The sequence below is a fragment of the Rissa tridactyla genome, chromosome 9 (genome assembly GCF_028500815.1).
Source record: "Rissa tridactyla isolate bRisTri1 chromosome 9, bRisTri1.patW.cur.20221130, whole genome shotgun sequence".
Lineage (NCBI taxonomy): Eukaryota > Metazoa > Chordata > Aves > Charadriiformes > Laridae > Rissa > Rissa tridactyla.
The window spans coordinates 20,454,798-20,473,979 of NC_071474.1; the positions used below are offsets into that span (position 1 = coordinate 20,454,798).

General features: G+C 38.0%; 1 protein-coding gene across 1 annotated transcript; it reads left to right on the top strand.

The window, feature by feature from the left end:
* Window positions 1-1,185: 1,185 nt before the first annotated feature.
* On the top strand, window positions 1,186-18,801 carry CHRNA5 (cholinergic receptor nicotinic alpha 5 subunit). The gene is made up of 6 exons (XM_054215018.1): window positions 1,186-1,303; window positions 11,486-11,637; window positions 12,423-12,467; window positions 13,925-14,034; window positions 15,764-16,595; window positions 18,640-18,801. Exons 1-6 carry the CDS (start codon window positions 1,186-1,188, stop codon window positions 18,799-18,801), a joined length of 1,419 nt encoding a protein of 472 aa, XP_054070993.1.
* Window positions 18,802-19,182: the final 381 nt, after the last annotated feature.

The following is a 19,182-nucleotide window of genomic DNA, read 5'->3' on the forward strand; positions in this document are numbered from 1 at the left end:
TTGGGTAATGCTCATTTTAGGAAGGTACAAAGTTGCTAAAATTGATTTGAATAAGGTCGGTTTTTCTGAGGAACCTGGTATCTAGCACCTGATTAACACTGTGTAAAACCATTTAGCCCTTCTTTCCAAATCTTTTCTCTCTGTAAAAAGCTTAAATGTTACCTTACATGTGAAAAATGCATTAATACCAGCTCCTTCTATTTTCCGTGGCAATGTGTATGCTGTATATTTCTGTTAGGATGATTTAGGAAAAATCGCTAATTATATTTCACAGTTGGTGCATTTAAAGTTGTCTTTTGTAACAGCTTTTTACTTACCTGATATAGACAAAAAGGTGGGGTTTTGTACAGAGTATTCATTAGGTATGTTATATATCTATAATATACAAAAAGATGGAAGTATCCTAGGTCTTTTTAGCTTGCATCTGTTTATCTGGTTTTGATTAGAAGTTCCAAAACATTCTGATTTAGAAGCTTTGAAAAAAAAAAAAACCACCCAACCTACTGAGTATTTCATATGGAATGGAAGTTAAAAATTCGTTTGTTTACTCTTTTCCTTTTCGCTAAAATCCACTTAAGCTTATACCCTCCCCAAAACATGCCTTAAAAGAAACGCACGTTGCTGCAGGGGGATTGACCGTCCCTATTTAAGGGTTACACCTTACGTGAGGCCCGGCCGGCCGCCCGCCGGGGAGGCAGGGGCGGCGGCCGGGGTCCCCGCCTACCTGGGCAGCACCTGCGCCTCCGGAGGAGCGGTGTGTGTCACCGTGGAAGCGGCGGGACGGTGCCCGAGGGGTGCCGGCTACAGCTCCCCCACCGCGGGAGCTCCTGCCTCCCTCAGGGGGACCCTCTCCGGCCAACCACGAGGGGGAGGCGACGGCCGTTACCCGCCCGAGGCTGGCAGCGCGGCGGGGTGGTCCGGACAGCACGGGGCCGCCGCCAGGTTAAACGACGCGGGACGACGCCTCGCGGAGGCGGTCCCCTCCCCCTGAACCGTTCTAACGACTCCCGCCGCCCCCAACCGCCTTAACAGCTCCCGCCGCGCGCTCCTCTCCCCCCCGCCGCCCCCGCCTCGCGCCCCTTCACGGCTGCCCGGCGGGGCGTGGCCAGCGCCGCCCCGTCCGCGCGCCCCGTCCGCGCTGCGGGGCTCCGAGGCTCCGAGGCAGCGGGGGGCCGTGCCCGAGCCATGGCTGAGCTCGGAGCCTGGTCGCGCTGCGGCCGCCCCTTCCTCCTCCTCACCTGCCTCTTCGCGCCCTTTCTCGCCCAGCCCAGAGCTGGCTCCGCCGCCCGCGCCCCGTACGCGGGTAAGGCACCTGGGGGGCGGCCCCGTGCGGGTGAGGGCCAGCGGGGGGAGCCGCTGGGGAGGAGTGGGTGGCGGGCTCGCCGCCGGGGAAGGGGGAAGGTTGTACCGGAGCCCAGGGGGTCCGCTGGGCGACTGGGGGTGGCGGGAGCGCCTTTCGTGTGGTAAAATGAGGCGGTTTTTTGCGAGCGGGGGAAAACGCTGGCGGGGTTCAGGCGGTCGCGCATCAGGCTTCGTTTCCCCCCCCATCAACTTTTGCCAAGAGGAGGGTAAAATAAGGCTGATCCCAGGGTGAGGCGGGGTTCTGGCGGTCGCTGAGGAGTGCTGAGGTAGGGATTGAAGGACTTCGTCTAGTTTTTTTTTAAAAAAAATCAACGCGACCTAGCGAGACCGTGGTCAAAGGGGCTGCCCCTGTCACACATGAGGGGAAAAATGCTTTTGCCACCGGCTTTTCGGGTGCGTATCAGTCTTGACTACCACACGCTTCATTATGCAGTTGTTACGCTTTTCAAGTGAATATATAACGCTTTGAAGCGTCTTAGCTTTCAATTTTTCCTCCGTTCACTTTCTCAGACGATGTGCAATTGTAGATTTGTGGTGCATGCTCTTTGCGTTTGCAGCTGGTATGGAGGTAAATTTACAGAATACATTGTAATAATTGCAATATCGCATATGGATCTGGCTGCACATGAAAATGTCCCTCTTAAGATTTTATAACAGAATTCTTTTTAGTTTGGTCATGCATTATTTCTTAGACTTCAAAAGAGTCAGTCTGCTAATTCAATCAGGATGTAACTTTCAGAGTTGAATGATGTAAAATAGCATGTGAAGCTAAAGTGTTTATAAAATTACACAAAGATTAAAGGAGCAAAATCAATGCTCCTTCAAAGAATTGTTTAGAAATAGCTTTTTCAAAGCATTGCTTTTACATAATTTATGGGTACCTTGCTAAGAGTTTTGCAAAACATCTTGAAGTCATAACTGCAACATTTACAAGCAGAAAAATAAAATTGGCTTTTTTAATATTAGCCCAACATTGAAAAAATGGTCGTAAGTATGGTTTAAGGAAAGTATATGGTATCGATGTCTTCGTTTTAATTCAGCATACAAAAACTCAGTCTGTTATTGCTAAATGTGGTTGAAAAGATTGTTCTTGGTCTCTGTATTTGGAAGAGTAGTGTTTTTCATCATGGCAGAATATATTACTATGTGAAATTGTGTTACATTATGTGGTATATATGACTATGGAATTGTAATCAGGTTAAGACAAATTTTGCCTTTTGTCACAAACCAACCATTTTGACTTCACTGAGAGCTGATACTGATTGTATATAGTGAGGATAAAATTTTCTTTTTACAATTTGTTTGCTCCCAAATAAAATGAAATTTGCTAGTAAGAAAATGAAAAACATTATAGCTACCTATTATTACAATATAGGTCAAACGAAAATAATAACCTAAATCAGTGTTGTGTACATACAGTTAAAATTATCTTAGAGGTATTTCTCTGCATGTGGGTAGAAGTGAATTATGGATGTGACTTTGTTTTTATGATCCTTTAAGAATGCTTGCAAATGAATTTGGTGTTTCCTTTAGCTGTGCAGAGGTGAACTAACCCTTCATCCTGGATAGCTCTGATTTGACTAGACAAAATACATGCTGATCTAAAATACAATCAAGTTTTTTAAGTTTTGTTCTTTGCTCTGACTCTTAAGCTAACAGGTGAGACTTGAATGCACAAATTGAATTGAGATTAAAACCACCTATAGCACTGCCGGGCCATGCTGCAGACCTGTGACAGTGTTTCCTTGAGAGTTCGTACACTGGAACATTTTCCACTTGGCTTGACTGATCAGATCCTTCTCCTTGCCCAAGAGGAAGCTGCAAACCTTCCTGCTTGATAGGTTTCTTGTGATTTTTCTCTTAAAATATTTTGTGCTTTCTTTAGAGATTCCTAGGAAGAAAAACAAGAGCATTGATTTGTGAAGAAATGTCTGTGTTGGTTTGTAGAAGGAACTGCGGAAGGAAGTACTTGCATACTTTCCCACTTTTCAGAATGGTAAAACCTGAGTTCTGTATGATAGTGTATATTCTGAAATCTCCTACGCTGCGTCTGTTTTTGAGCAGAGTTTCTGATTTCTGTGAGCTGTAGGATTGTATGTTCCAGTGTATTCGAGACTGGAATTGAGCTACGTGAGCAAAATGCTACTGTGGCAGAAGGTTGATGCCAGTGTGCAACTTCTGCAGCACCCAGGGCTGCACTGACAACTTGTGAGAAGCCCAAGGCCTGTGTCTTATTTGCATGAAGGTCTTATTTATATACATGGTGGATTTGTGTTTACTTCCATGATGCATACCCTCTAAGTCTATATGAATAAATACTTAAAAAATACTTTTAAGATTCTACATGTTTGTTCTTTCTTTTACTCCTTGCACTATCCACACTTGTGTACATGGGTTTTGCTGCTTGCATTCAGCATTTCTCAGTGCTGTCTTCGCATTCCATTTTCAGTCCTTACTGACAGGTCAACAGTCGGTGAAAAGGACGCAATGGTTAGAAGTGGTATAAAGAGAGATGAAAAAATCCTGGATCCTGTTACAGAAAAAGTCCCCCTGGCTTCAGAGTGACCAGAATTTTTACCCTGAGGCAGGCTGATGTGAGGCAGGCTTTTCATGTGCCCCAGCTGTTGGGCAGGGAAAAGGATCACAGTTCTGTCTGCTGAAAACTGGAAAATGTTAGTGTCGGTGAACTCGCAAGGAAATGCTGTGCCATGCCACAGACCTGTAACGGTAGTGCTGCATGTGACTCTTAATCAGGAGGCTACTGCTGACAATAGCTTCACTATAGAGTTCTGGAAGCTCTTTGGCATATTGCATGTGTTTACCATAGAATCCATAGCAGTTGTATTCTGAAATAAATGATTTCTGTTCCAGTTAGCTCTCAATCTAAGACTCACAGTCAATCCGTAGTTGCTCATATCTGTTTCTTGATTAGTTACAAACTACATGGCAGTATATTACACTGTTATTAATAAAACTCGTAAATATATTCATTAATATGGGCCTCAATTGTCCCTTCATGCTAAGCTATTAAGGGATAGTTTAATTCTACTTTCCAGTTATCAAGCCAGAAACTTTAATCTTTTAAATTTGAGTTGAATGTAAGAAACAACTTCCCTGCTTTCTATGTGCAGCTCTTGTACCTCTGTTCATATTAGTAAATGTTAAGCAATATTGCAGTTTAAAATCCTTGATGGTTTTCATGTCCACAATACATCATTTCATTTTGCTACTGGTTGGCAGGAGAGTGATGTGCTGGGTAAGAGAAAAGGCAGCAATCCTTCTAATAACTTGAAAGCCCTGGAGAAACAAAAAATTGTAAAAGTTCCTGCAGCAGCTGGCAGCTGCCAGGCATGTATTAATACACAGTGATAGAAATACAAGGCTGTCACTCTTATATCTCAACCTTTGAAAGCCCAAGACAACCTCTGAACAAAAGAAAGCAAACCAAATTTGCAAAAAAAAAACATTAACAAGAAATGGTCAATAACGGGCACCTTTTCCATGTAGGTGTAGTGATGGGCTTTGGCTTAATTTTTTAAATGAGAAAAAAAACACTTGTAGGAAGTACAGAATGTAATAACTGGCTTTTCTGACTTTTGTTCAATAAATTGAATGGAGTTAGTAATCCTGCTTTGACTTACAGACATTCTAGTAAATATGATTTTGATCTTTCTAAATGCTTACTGTTAACTAAACACTTGGGTGTTAGTGATTGGATTCTTGGCAATTGCTAAAGTATAGAAGGAAAAGTAAGCAAAAAAATTGAAGACCATACAGGAGGTATCGCTCATGGCCCTTTTAAAGGGAGGGTGGAATCAGTACAGAAGTAAAACTTCCATTTTATATGTCATTTAATATATTATGTATCTTTTCTGCCTAATGAAGTAGTGGTAGGAGATCCTTTAAAATGTAAAGGGAGGCTGAGTCAGAGATCTGTGTAGTTAATATTGGACACGATCTTGTTCTACTTTTCCCTGTCTGCTGCAGTATAAAAATGACTTGCAGTTAGAATTGTCACCAGCTACATATTGTGATGTTACTGGATTTGTTTGGAGAAAAATTGTAAACTTTAAGGAGGAAAAGCACTGATGCTTACTGTAGAATAAGTTAGTTTGTAGGAAAGATGGAAAACTTTTTTTTTTTTTTTGGTCTCAAAATGGTCGCTGAACAATTCTTAGAGTAAGTTTTAGACAGTTACCATTGTGCTTCTAGACATCAAAGTGTTTCGTTTGTTATAAATTAGGTAAAATATATTATTTAAAAAAAAAAACAGGATCATCTTAATAGTGTACTAAAGGTAGGTGTACTGTATGTATTCATTCACCTCCCTGGTTTGTAGGCAAAGTATTAGTTGTATTGTAGTTTGTAGTAGTTAGATTTATTGATAACATTCTGTATGTTATGACAGTACACTGTTAAAGAATCTAATGTTAACTACAAAGTAAGGATATTTTGCCATGTTTATTGTCCATAGTAGTGTTCTTTTTCATTATATGAAAAAGTGGTATGTGATTATAAATCTGCAGTAGTAATATATATGACTTCTGAATCTACATCTTAACATTAGGCTTCTAAAAAGTGACCCTTGCCCTTCTCCCATGGACCTCTTGAAAATGCACCAAGTAGCGATCCAAAGAAAACCTGAAATCATTAACACTCAATTATATTGATTAGGAAATGCTTTGAACTACATTGTTTAAAGTATAAGGACCAGTGTTATACCTGCAATCCCAATGTGGTTCTTAGACACTTTACCTAAGGAAGTGCAGAGGAACATAGAGTTCACAAAAAGTCTGTTCTTTGGAGAAACGTGGACTGTGATGTTCTCTCATTTAAAACCAACCAAACAAAAAAATTATGAAAAGATATGAGGTATAGCTATAATATGAAATATTTAACTGGTAATTTTTATAAAAAGAGTACTGCTGCTAAATCATATTAAGATGCTAAGATGTTTCATCCCATAATGATACAATAAGAAATGAAGTAAAAAGACAGATTTTACAAAAGAATAACATTTTTGTAGTTTGTCTGAAGCATTTAAAAAGTCTGCTATTAGCAGCACGAGTGAAATTTTGACTTGAGGATGTTAACAAAATGAATAGACATGTACGTATTTTGTCATGCTATTCATGAAACTGAGACCCATGTAATACTTCCTCTTCTTTTCTAAATAGCTCTTCCAAAGTATGTTAATAAAAGAAGTTTGTTAAATGTTTAGGACTGAATTTTAAAATACAGTTGTGTCCAAGATCAAGTGTTTAATTAGAATTTCTACTTACTATTTGGTTAAAAGTGTGCTCTAACTACTTCAAAGTTAAAAAAATCATTAGTCTGCTTTGTACATAAATGTTTGTCTCCTTTTTGCAGAATTCAAACTTTGGTCGTTCAGCATTTTGTCATGTGATTTACATGTTTTTTGCTGAACATGGAATCATGTTGAGAGGGAGTGAGCAGAGAAGAGTTTCAGACGTCAATAATAAAGTAAACGTTTGTTTTGGGGTTTTATCACTGAACAGTATACCTTTGATTTAGACCACAGAAGTTACCTGACCTCAACAAAAATAAAGCCACACAAATACAAGCGTGCTTAGAATTGCCCTTCAAAGGCTACAAATCTTCGATGGTTTTTTTTTAGTACAGTGAGCTAGTAGCAGGGGTGAGTGCTTCCATAATCTCTTACCATCTGATTTAGTATGAGACTTGTATTCCAGGTTGCTTGTTTGTTAATCTTGCTAGTCATACGTTTTAACCTCTTTCTGCTTTTCTCCAACCATTATACCTGGTCTGGTGCCTTAAGCCACTAACTGTATTTTACTTCTTTTCCACTCTTCCGTAACTTTTTTCTGCTTGGCACCAGTTTATGTTTTTTTCTTAATGGTGTTAACACCAATAAGTCACTAAGAATTACACCCTTTGTTATAATCTTAAAAGCATACAGACACATGGAAAAGAGAAATTAAACATACGCAGTGTGTATAACAAGTGAGCTGTGTGGTCCTATTAAATAAAGTATGGAAAGGTAGGGGTGGTTTTTTATTTTATTTTTGCTGACTCTTAATATATTGTTACCATCTCCAGCTTCCTCATGGAGTTCTCCTTCATATAGGCTGTCTTTTATAGACCAGTATGCCCCAGTTTATTAATAAACTGAATAATCTAGAAATAGGAAAAAGTGTGGATGTTTCTGTGATAGAAAAAAAGAAGGAAAAAAATTAGTTGAACTATATTATTGTTAGTAAATACAGTCATCTTAATAAATCAGTGAGTGTACTTAGGTCTGAGCATAAAATGTTTGAAAAAAATTCTGTAAGTATATAGAAGTGGTAAAGGAACATGTCCCCATTTAGCATAGCAGAGAAGATACTTTGCTTTAAGAGAAGCTTAATCTGGAAACAGCATGTACCCTGAAGATGCTGTATTGCTGTGCAAGAGGTCATCTTACAGGAACACAGAAATGGTGAAAGTGCAACTTTGCCTCTGCATTGCTTCAAGGTCAATTAATGGAGAGAGAATACCCAGCTGCGTAGTCATTCTCAAATTGTACAAAAAATTCCGCTGAGAGTTGTAACTGTAAAAGGGAAATGTAATTAAAGCTAATTCATAAATACTTGATTTTTGTAACATTAGGCTGAAATATACACAAAACCATTCATAATTCAGGAAATAGGAATATAGAAATAAATTAAGTTGTGTCTTCAGGAAGTGTTCTTTTGGTCTGTCAAAAGCAGGACTTTCCAAATTATGTACAGTTACAAATAAGAAAAATTCCTTGGCTAATGAGGATACACTGAAGCTAAGGTCTCAATTAAAATAAATGTATTTCAACCTAATAAGCTGTGAAGGTGGGTTGTGTGTGTGTAACATTCTGTTGCTGGATCCTTTTTGGCAGCAATTCTTATTCTCCAGTGTATTTTCATGTATCCATCTGAGATATGCTCAGTGGTACAATGCAAGCTGCCATCAGTTCTTTGCCGTTATGCAACCCGCATGTCAACAGTCTTGAAATGGAAAGATGTTAAATTGTGTACAAATAATACATCTCGTTAAACAATTGGTTGCTAAGTGTTTGTGAATGAATGAAATACATTGTAAATAGATAGATTTGTGTTTTGAAACAGAAGGGCGAACTGTCTTAAAACCCAAGTGCTGATTTGTCCTTGTACTGGTTTCAGCTGGGATAGAGTTAATTTTCTTCCTAGTAGCTGCTGTGTTGCGGATTTAGTATGAGCATAATGTTGATAACACATATTGGTTTAGTTGTTGCTAAGTAATGTTTGTATTAAGTCAAGGACTTCTTCAGCTTCCCATAGAAGCAGAGAGGGAGAGTAAGCAGGGAGAAGCTGGCCAAAGGAATATTCCATACCATAAACGTCATGCTCAGTATAGAAATGGGGTTTGGTCGGGGAGCAGGAATCTGCGATCACTGCTCGGGATGGGCTGGGCAACCGATCACTGGGTGGTGAGAGCAACTGTATAACATCACATTATTTTGTACATACTTTTACCATTATTACAATTACTTTTTTTTTCTGCCGTTACTGTTCTATTAAACTGTCTTTATCTCAACTCACAAGGGTTTTTTTCCCTGCCTTTTCTCCTCCTTCTTCCTGTCCTACCAGGGGGTGGAAATGAGTGAACTGCTGCGTGGTCCTAGTTGCCAGGTGATTTAATTCATGACAGGCCTGCAATAAGAACTGTTCTGCAGCATGTTAGTATATGGAAGGGTTTGGAGGGAAAAGGAGTCCTGCTGCTCCCGCTTTGATCCTGTTCCTTAAGCTACATTCCGCTTTTGCTCCTACAATTAAATTTCAGAGAAAATGCAGTTAGTATTCATAACAGTAGTTCTACTGAACTGCCCCAAACCTGCTGTGCAGAAGGCAGGGAATTCTCTTGTGGTTGGGCTCTGCAGTGCTTCGGTGTTTTGTCAGAAGGATCTTTAAATGCAGCCTTCTGCAGCGCAGCAGAAAGCAGCTGCTGTCAGAAAAGTTGGTGAATGGGAGGGAAGATAAAAACTTGCCTTAGTTGTCTAGGCTGCAGTGGTTGCAGTCACATAAAACTAGCTTAGGTCCATCTAAATTAATGGCTTAAATGGTGTTAGTCAAGTCTCTGCAACGATGCAAGCCATCAAACTGTTGATCAAGTTCCGAGGTAGATTTGACAAGTTGTGTTAAAATGAGAACTGATACCCTAAGTAAGTATGATGCTACCTGACATAACTGCCAATTTAGTAATCCCAGGTAATACTAAACTTTTAGCCCTCTTTGATGTCTAATAATCTCTGATTTACCCAACGTTGATGGTAATGAACTTCAAATAGAAATTGTTTATACTGCCTTTAATTGATGTTTTTGTTTCCTTTACCTTCTTTTATGAGAAAGGTTAAATACCATCAGTCTTTTTTCTGCACGTATCATTCACTACTTCTGTCTACTTCTGTTACGGTCACTAAATTTACCTCCCCTCCAAACAAAATAATGTTAATCTTTTAAATCTCTCCTTGTATGGATGACTGTCTCTGGTTTTAATCTGTTTATGACATTCTCTGGTGCTTTTCTGCTTCTGATATATCTTTTTTTAGATGGATGCTGTTAGCGAACACATCATTTCTAGAGAGGTCATGCCATACATTTATGTAATGGCATAATATTTTAAATCTGCATTAAAGAGAGATGGTTGTGTACATCTTTCTTTGGTTTAGTCTGTCCCTTAAACTGACTATAATAATTGTTAGACCTTTTTTCACCAGTAGTTTCAGTCAGTTTAAATCTCATCAGTGGCTAGTAAAAATCTTTGTCTAGAGCATATGTTCATGTCTTGCGGTGGTTGCTCTGACTTCTCTTGGGGAATTGGAGCCCCTTTTGGAGCCATTCCTTTCAAGGTGATGCGTGTAGCTTGTGCTGCTTCTTGCGGTGATGGCTGCCTTCTGGTCTTTCACACTGCCTTTGAAAGCTGTTCTTACTCAAGTTACTTAGCTAGACACTGATCTTGCCTTTTTTTCCTCCCTTCTCTCTGTATCTTCCCGACGTTTGTCATTCTCATGTTATTTAGGGTATATAATTTTTTTGCATGTGCTCTCATAACAGAGAAACCTTAAACTTTGTCTTTTTTTGGGTAGCAGGGTTTCTACTGATACACTTTAGGTGAGACTGGATTGGTAAAAAAACCTAATTTTTTGTGGATTCCCAAAGATAAAGGACAGCGGTTGCTTGGTGAAGTCCTTTAGGACAGCTTATATATCTCGTTTAAAATCCGGGCTGCTTTCTGCCTGCAGTTTCTGCAGCTACAGTACTTTTTTTTTTTTTTTTTTTTTTTCCCCAAAGCACTGGCATGTATTCCATTCTCTCAGGAGACAAAAAAAGACATTTAGTTTCCACTTCTTGTAAGCTATACAAAGATTTTTGGCTGTTCCAGGTCAGTCAGTCTCCAGGCATTGAAATGACTCCTTGAGAACTATGAAAAAGTAGTAACTGAATGTATACTATTACTTAACTAGAAAGGTGTCTTCCAGTCAATATAACATTAAACTAGGTAGAGGATAGACTGGTAAATAGATAGACACACGTGCTTAAGATACAAAATAGCGTGGGGGGAAGAGTGCTCTACGAGTACTGCAAAGCTTATATATCACAGATGTGACCAAACATTAGAAGAAATAATGTATAAAACATGAAGAGACTGATGTTTCAAACTGGAGCGCAGGTTAGGCAATATACTAGAGACCTGTATAGTGTAGATGTAGGTTTTTTAAAAACCACCTTGTTCTAGAATGATATAACTTCAGTCCCTCATAGATAACCCTTCTGTTCTGGAAGAGTTCCCTAATTGCATGGCACCAGGTAAATTATATAAGTGCATTTTGCCTTTATTATTGCTTTAAGAATTATCTTAATGTTCTTGAGTCATAGATTTTAAAAGTGTGATAGTGGTATGAAGATGCTAATAAAACCACATAATTTTATAAAATTCTTCTTTCGAGACCTTGGCCATGCTTCCGGGGAAAAGGGGATAAGAGGAGAAATTTAACTCTGCATAAACATAGCTTTAGCTCTTTGGACACAGGAATGCATATGGACACTATTAATTTAAATCAATGTTAATAAATTACTTTTTTTTTATATAGGTATATCTGAACCTTCTTTTATTGCTAAAAGTGAAGATCGATTATTTAAATATTTATTTGATGACTATCAAAGATGGGTTCGTCCAGTGGAACGCTTGAATGACACAATAAAAATAAAGTTTGGCCTTGCGATCTCTCAGCTAGTAGATGTGGTATGTATAGTAAATAATTTTGGTTTTTTTCCCTTAGTTCTTAAAATTCTGAAACATAATGTCATATGAAATAATTGTGCATATTTTAGTTTAAACACAGTAGATGAAACCTCTGAAGTTATTACCACTGTAATAAAAAAAATGCATTGTAGATGGGGGCATGAAGAAGTGATTGTGAAGAGGTTGAGAAGACGAATGGCTCTTAAGTTTAGTGGACTTTTCAGAAAAAATAAAGAGTGAAATTCTTAAGCCTAGGGAATTGTGTTTTCATTTATTTATTCAATGGGAAAACTACGTGTTTTTAAAATTTATCAGTCTCATTTCTGTAAAATTCAGGAACACTTGCAAATACTGTTCTTCCTCCCACCTTAAGCAGCAAAAAAAGCCTCTAAGCCTTCAACTATGTGACTTCCATAGTAATGAAGATTATCTCTTTGCATTACCTGTGATGTAAAAGAGATCAACCAGATTAATTTTTTTCCCCTGATACTTATTCTCTTCAGAATATTCTTTTCAAATTGAATTCACTGTTTATAGATATGAGTGTTTCTTCTGCATGTTGACTGTTCCTTTATGTTTCCATAGAGAAACAGTAAGACTGCATAAGATTCAGTCAAATAAAATACAGTTAAATAGTTCTCATGTAAACATAGTTATCAGGGACAGAAATGCTTTTAGAAGTGTATTTTGTATTTTAAATTACAGGCCTCTGTGAACTAAAGCAGCTAGTTACTATGAATGTACTGTGCAGATCTTTTTTCATTAAATATGCTTTATTTTTATAGGATGAGAAGAATCAATTGATGACGACGAATGTCTGGTTGAAACAGGTATGTGTAAAATATTGATGAAAAACTCTGAAGCTTCATAACTGCAAGTCAAAAGTAGGAAGAAACTTTTCTAATTAATTGTATTTTCAAAAAAACTTAGTTGTTGCATGAATTTTTATTTTAGATAGTATCTTTAATAAATGTCCCTGGAAATGCTTTAAAGGATTAATTGTTACAAAACTCTTAAAAAACCAAACCCAACCTGCAAACAAAAGGTAAGGTTAAATTTACCCAATTAAAAAACATCTGATATGGTATTGCATGGCCATTTAATATACCAAGGTGCATGTATCCAACCATAAAATTTACTGCTTCAGTAGGTAAGTTTTCTTTGAAAAACTGTATTAAGAAAAGTATGGGTTTGTGTAGTCTTTTGTATAGTAGTTATAAGAGCTTTCTCTTGTCGGATATTGAGATTATTGGATAAATATCACTGAAGAATTTCAGGTTCAAAATTGTATATGCTTGCTATAAAGAGCTATTTTTTCCTCTTAAGAATATTTATTTATGGTCAGGAGAAAGCCTCAAGCTTTATAATAATCAGAGTCCAGTGTTGAACTTAATGGCCACTATTAACTTGGGAAATTCTGCTCACAAATCATTCTTAATTTAATTTAGAAGAATGTTTGCAGACCCTGATTATACTTACTAGCTTACTAAATTACTTTTGTTTTGGCTACTTCCTTTGCTTTTTTTTTTTTTTTCTTTTCTTTTTCTTCCTGTTGTTTCCCACTCCCTTCTTTTCCAGGAACTGTAGCTTCAGGCAAAGTTTGTTTGTTTGTTTTTCATTTCAGGAAAACTTTGAGGCTACTCAGCAAGTATGAGAAGGCAATATGTTGATGATAACACTTTGTGCCCTCTTAATAGTTTCTGCAGAACTCGTCGCAATTGAACCAGTTCAAATAAAATGAGAATGGACCTGAATATACATTTGTAATTCTATGTGATGGTGAATTCTTAGAAACTTGAATTTTAACTCTTGAGCTTTTAGTTCAAGTATAAAATTACCGAAGTACTACTGTGCTTTTAATGGTGCTATTTTTAGTGTTGCTTATAGAAATAGGAACAACTATCTTGTGAGAGTTGCAGCATGATTATTTTTTTTGTGATGAAAATGTTTAAATTGTTTCTGATTATCTTCCAAAGTCATTGGTACTCAATCAGAACAAACTTTTTCCAAATTTAATTGTCTATATGCTACAATAGCTCTTACTTATGTATACATGCTCTGAAAAAAAATTTTAATATCTTAAGTTCTGTACAGAAATACTGTCAAGTGGCTCTTAAAACAAATATTGGATGAGGTAAATAGATATCTGTTCAGCAAATTCACTGTTGTATACAAATTTTAGAAGCCAGGTTTTTTTTAATTCCCTTTTTATCTATTTTCATCCAGTCTTGCCCTGCTTAAATCAACTTCACAATAATAATCATTTTTACATCTCTCATATCCACAGGAATGGATAGACGTAAAATTAAGGTGGAATCCTGAAGACTATGCTGGAATAACATCTATTCGTGTCCCATCAGATTCTATTTGGATTCCAGATATTGTATTGTATGACAAGTAAGATTTTAACCTTTTCATATGAAATACCTTTACTTTATCATACAAGCTTCTTCTGGGAGGCTCATTGGATAGATATGCATGTACATTTAGTAGAGCTAAGAATGTGTGTAAGAATTTGCCTCTGAGTGCAAATGGATTTTGTTGCCATGTTAAATGCTTAAATGTTTTGGTTTGTTTCTGTATGAAGTTTCTAGTCTCTTTGAAAAGTTTATTTCCATTTCTTCATGTAAACTCTTTTAATTAGAAAACAATGTCTTGCGCAGTGCTGGGCACAAACAGATAGTGTAGAGTGATGGGAGGAAAGCAACTACTTAGAATCATAGAATTGTTAGGGTTGGAAGGGACCTTAAAGATCGTCCAGTTCCAACACCCCTGCCATGGGCAGGGATGCCTCCCACTAGATCAGGTTGCTCAGAACCCCATCCAGCCTGGCCTTAAAAACTTCCAGGGATGGGGCTTCCACCACCTCTCTGGGCAACCTGTTCCAGTGTCTCACCACCCTCATGGTGAAGAACTTCTTCCTAACGTCCAATCTGAATCGACCCATCTCTAGTTTTAATCCATTCCCTCTAGTCCTACCAATACCCGACATCCTAAAAAGTCCCTCACCAGCTTTCTTGTAGGTCCCCTTAAGATACTGGTAGGCCACTACAAGGTCTCCTCGGAGCCTTCTTTTCTCCAGACTGAACAACCCCAGCTCTCTCAGTCTGTCCTCATAGGAGAGGTGCTCCAGCCCTCTGATCATGCTCGTGGCCCTTCTCTGGACACGTTCCAGTACATCCATATCTCTCTTGTAGTAGGGACTCCAGAATTGGACGCAGTACTCCAGGTGGGATCTCACAAGAGTGGAGTAGAGGGGGAGAATCACCTCCCTCGACCTGCTGGCCACACTTCTCCTGATGCAGCTCAGGATACGATTGGCTTTCTGGGCTGCTAGTGCACACTGACGGCTCATGTTGAGCCTCTCATCCACCAGCACCCCCAAGTCCTTTTCTTCAGGGCTGCTCTCAAGCCAGTCACTGCCCAGCCTATATCGGTGCTTGGGATTGTGCCGACCCAGATGGAGGACCTTGCACTTGGTCTTCATGCTGTTCTAAGTCATATTCAGCATGGATTTAAAATGAAGTACACTCAACTGTAAGGCTTTTTGTTGTTTTTTGGTTGGGTTTTTTTTGAGAATTAACAGACCTCAGAAGCAATAACTTTGGAATTAACCTTTCTGCTCAACTCAGGTGTATATACAATGCTTTTACATTCCTTGACTTGTTGAGTCAGGAAAAAAGGCTGTTGTAGTGATTGTAAAGTCAAGTTTGGAGGTGGCACACCAGTACTATTTTACCTGTTTTGTGACTTTTTTCCTTCAATAATTATGATTTGGCCAAATTGAAAGGTATTTATGCGGTATTACCAATAGAAATGCACGAATTTGGTCATGCTGTTAAAGGTCATGATTTTTACAGTCCTTTCATAAGTCACTGGGACCACAGAAAGTTGCACAGATTTTTTCATGACTTGAAAATATTCTGCACCCTTCCAAAGCAGTTTACCTGTGTGAGATTCAGTTTTAACAAAAAAAAAAGTTGACTCTGAACACAATATAAAATTTGGCTATGAAGGGGGAGAAGGGATAAACAGCTAACAGCTGAAATGACAATTACAAAATGTATTTTCGTGTTTAAAAACACACACCCCTTGTAATTGTGTGCATATATTTCTTCTCTTTTAGTGCAGATGGACGTTTTGAGGGAACATCTACAAAAACTGTGGTAAAATACGATGGCACCATTGCTTGGACTCCACCAGCAAACTACAAAAGTTCTTGTACTATTGATGTAACCTTCTTCCCCTTTGACCTCCAAAATTGCTCTATGAAATTCGGTTCTTGGACTTACGATGGCTCACAGGTTGATATAATTCTTGAAGATTATGATGTTGACAAAAGAGACTTTTTTGATAATGGAGAATGGGAAATTGTGACTGCAACAGGGAGCAAAGGAAATAGGACTGATGGATGCTGCTGGTATCCTTTTGTTACGTATTCATTTATAATTAGACGTTTGCCACTTTTTTACACGTTGTTTCTCATTATTCCTTGTATTGGGCTTTCGTTTCTAACTGTCCTTGTCTTCTATCTTCCTTCAAATGAAGGTGAAAAAATTTCGCTTTGCACTTCAGTACTGGTATCTTTGACTGTTTTTCTTCTAGTTATTGAAGAGATTATTCCATCGTCTTCTAAAGTTATCCCACTTATAGGAGAGTACTTGGTGTTTACTATGATATTTGTGACGTTGTCCATTGTGATAACTGTCTTTGCTATCAATATTCATCATCGCTCTTCATCTACACACAACGCTATGGCACCTTGGGTTCGCAAGATATTTCTTCACAAACTTCCCAAGCTGCTCTGCATGAGAAGTCATGTAGATAGATACTTTGCTCAGAGGGAGGAAACAGGAAATACGAATGGATCAGAATCATCTAGGAACACCTTGGAAGCAGCTCTAGATTCTATTCGATATATTACAAGGCATGTTGTGAAGGAGAATGAAGTTCGTGAGGTGGGTATATTAGTCATATTATGCTGATTTTGTAAAACCAGAAATTAGAAAACTAAGAACTAGTTTACTATGCAGTTGCATATTAAATACGTCCTTTGGGATTTCCAGTTCTTGGCCTTGACTGGAAGCCATGTAATGATTTCCACTGGAAAGAAGTACAAGTATGGTACAATACTGAGAATTCTTAGAGATACTGGGCTGATACAATGCAGTCCTTGGGTTCTTTAAAGTCTTTTGCTTACTTCTAGAAGTAAGTGCATATTATTAATTACATATTTTCAGAGATACTTGTCTGTTACGAGAGCATGTACCATAACTGTTCCCTACAGTGGTGCTGGATGATGAGAGAAGTAGGTATTTTTTATTTTAATGTTGTACCTGAGGGCTGTCTGGAAAGTGTATTTGCCTTACATTTTCAGAATAAATGCTGCTAAGCCTTATTTTGCAGCTTTCAATTCCAAATAAAAACAATTTTAATGCTCTAATTTGTATTAGTTTAAATACAAGCTATAGCCTTATGTTAGTCATTTTATGCTGAGATCAAACATGGTCTCGATGCTTTCTTGAGTGTTCTCTTCTAGGCTTATTATTATTCGTCTCTAAATTATATCAAAAGATGTCAAAGGCTTTTTTCAGTTTGTACATGTGCATTCTGAACTATCTTTAATGGATATTTACACCATTTGAGTAAGATCATTATGGATCTGTTTTCTTTCCGTGCTTTTTAAACTAGCACCGTTGGAACATCAGAAGCTTAAATGTTCTTTTCACGCTAATACAGAAGTTTGCTCTGTGGTGTGGTGATACTGCTGTCTGTTTCTGATGGCAAGGCCTGAGATTCTTTCAATTTATACAGAAATTACTGTCTTCAGCAGTTACTGGTTGCTGAGAGCGTGTTCGCAGATGCTAGCCTAGGAGTAAGCTAATATCTCTAATGTACCTTCTCAGGACTTGACTCTGACATTATCACAAGGGATCCAGCCTAGATTTTGAATAAATGTATCTACTGTACTGTTAAAACAGCATCTAATACCCCTGCATTGTATCAACAACACAAATAGAATAGTTTGCTATTAAATACCTGATTTCCTATAAATTAAGGGTTGGTTTTCTTTCTCTTAATGAACTTACTCTATTTCACTGTGAGTGACGAGACAGGTGATAAGTATTTTGTTTCTCAGGTGTAATGTTGTTTTTACTCTAAACCTCAGAAATTAATATGTAGCTGACTGGGGATTCACTTGTGTTTTGTTATTTGGGCGCCAGAGAATGCAAGCTTTAATTGCAAAAGTTGTTAATACAAACTGCACAGCTAGTGCTGTTGTAGCCTTGCCTCTTAGGAAGCAGTAGGCTTGGGAAATGTGGATAGCCCCAGCTCGAATCAAAGACAGTTATTTGGCAGGATTTTAATTTGCTCTCACAATTATATCTGCTATATTTGCAAAATTGTGTATAGATATGAATAATCCTATCAACCAGGAAAATAGTCTTGAAAGTACTGTGAGTATTCACCCTAGTGTGTAATTCTGTGCAGCGGTACCTTCGCAGCTTTCAGATCTTGTAACACAACAGCTGCTGTCTACTGCTAAATTTTTTTTTGGTTTGGTTTGGGTAGTTTTGGTTTTGTGGGGGCTTTTCAGGTGTGGGGTGTGTTGTGGGTTTGGTTTTTGGTTCCCCCCCGCCAGCTTTTTCTTCTAGCTCCTGCCCAGGAATTCCACTTTATGATGAGGCTGTGGCATGAATCCTAAATCCTGCAGTATGTTAGAAAACTGCATGCTAGTTTCATCTCTGTTCAGTGCTTGTCAGGGTCAGTTTCTGCATTAAAACCTAGTATTGGTCTAAATAGCTTACCAATCTTCATAAAGGGACGTTTGTTCCTGTTCTAGCTCACAGTGTAATTATAAAAAGTTATTAAAGGGGGTTACCAAATGGACCTGATTGGAAAAAAGTGTACTGTAAAGTGATTAAGAATTGCAGGGTTTGGTACTGTATTTTTACCTGTTCTTGCACATACTGACTAACTCTTATGCTCTTTGTTTTTTAGGTTGTTGAAGACTGGAAATATATTGCTCAGGTGCTTGATCGAATGTTCTTATGGGCTTTTCTTCTGGTTTCAATAATTGGATCACTTGTGTTATTTATTCCTGTTATTCATAAATGGGCAAGTATAATAGTACCTACACATATAGGCAGTGCAAATGCGTAAAATATTTTTGGATCTGCTAATATGGTTCTAAAGAGTTTTTCAGTAGCTCTGTTTCCATGCATGTTCTTTGTAGGCATGTTTCTGATAGAGTAAAAAAAAACTAATCAAAACCGAGAAAATTATGTTTATATTAAAGCTTGGCATCCCTAGGACACATAGAAGTCAGTTTGCTTATTGCCAGTCTACTATTTACTTCTAAATCAGGTCGGAATTAAAAGAACCTTCTGAGGCACTTGCATTTATGATATGTCAGAAAAGCATACACTGACACCTACTGTGAAATCGAAGGATTTAAATTTTTTTTGTGATGATCACTGTAGTCCAATTATTGAATTAGTATGTAAATTATTATATTGACTATTAAATATTTGCAGGTATTTA

Coding starts and splice junctions, on each gene's coding strand:
- CHRNA5 (XM_054215018.1), top strand. CDS start 1,186: ATGGCTGAGCTCGGAGCCTGGTCGCGCTGCGGCCGCCCCTTCCTCCTC. Junction 1,304..11,485: donor CGCCCGCGCCCCGTACGCGG/GTAAGGCACCTG, acceptor TTTTTTATATAG/GTATATCTGAACCTTCTTTT. Junction 11,638..12,422: donor TCTCTCAGCTAGTAGATGTG/GTATGTATAGTA, acceptor TTATTTTTATAG/GATGAGAAGAATCAATTGAT.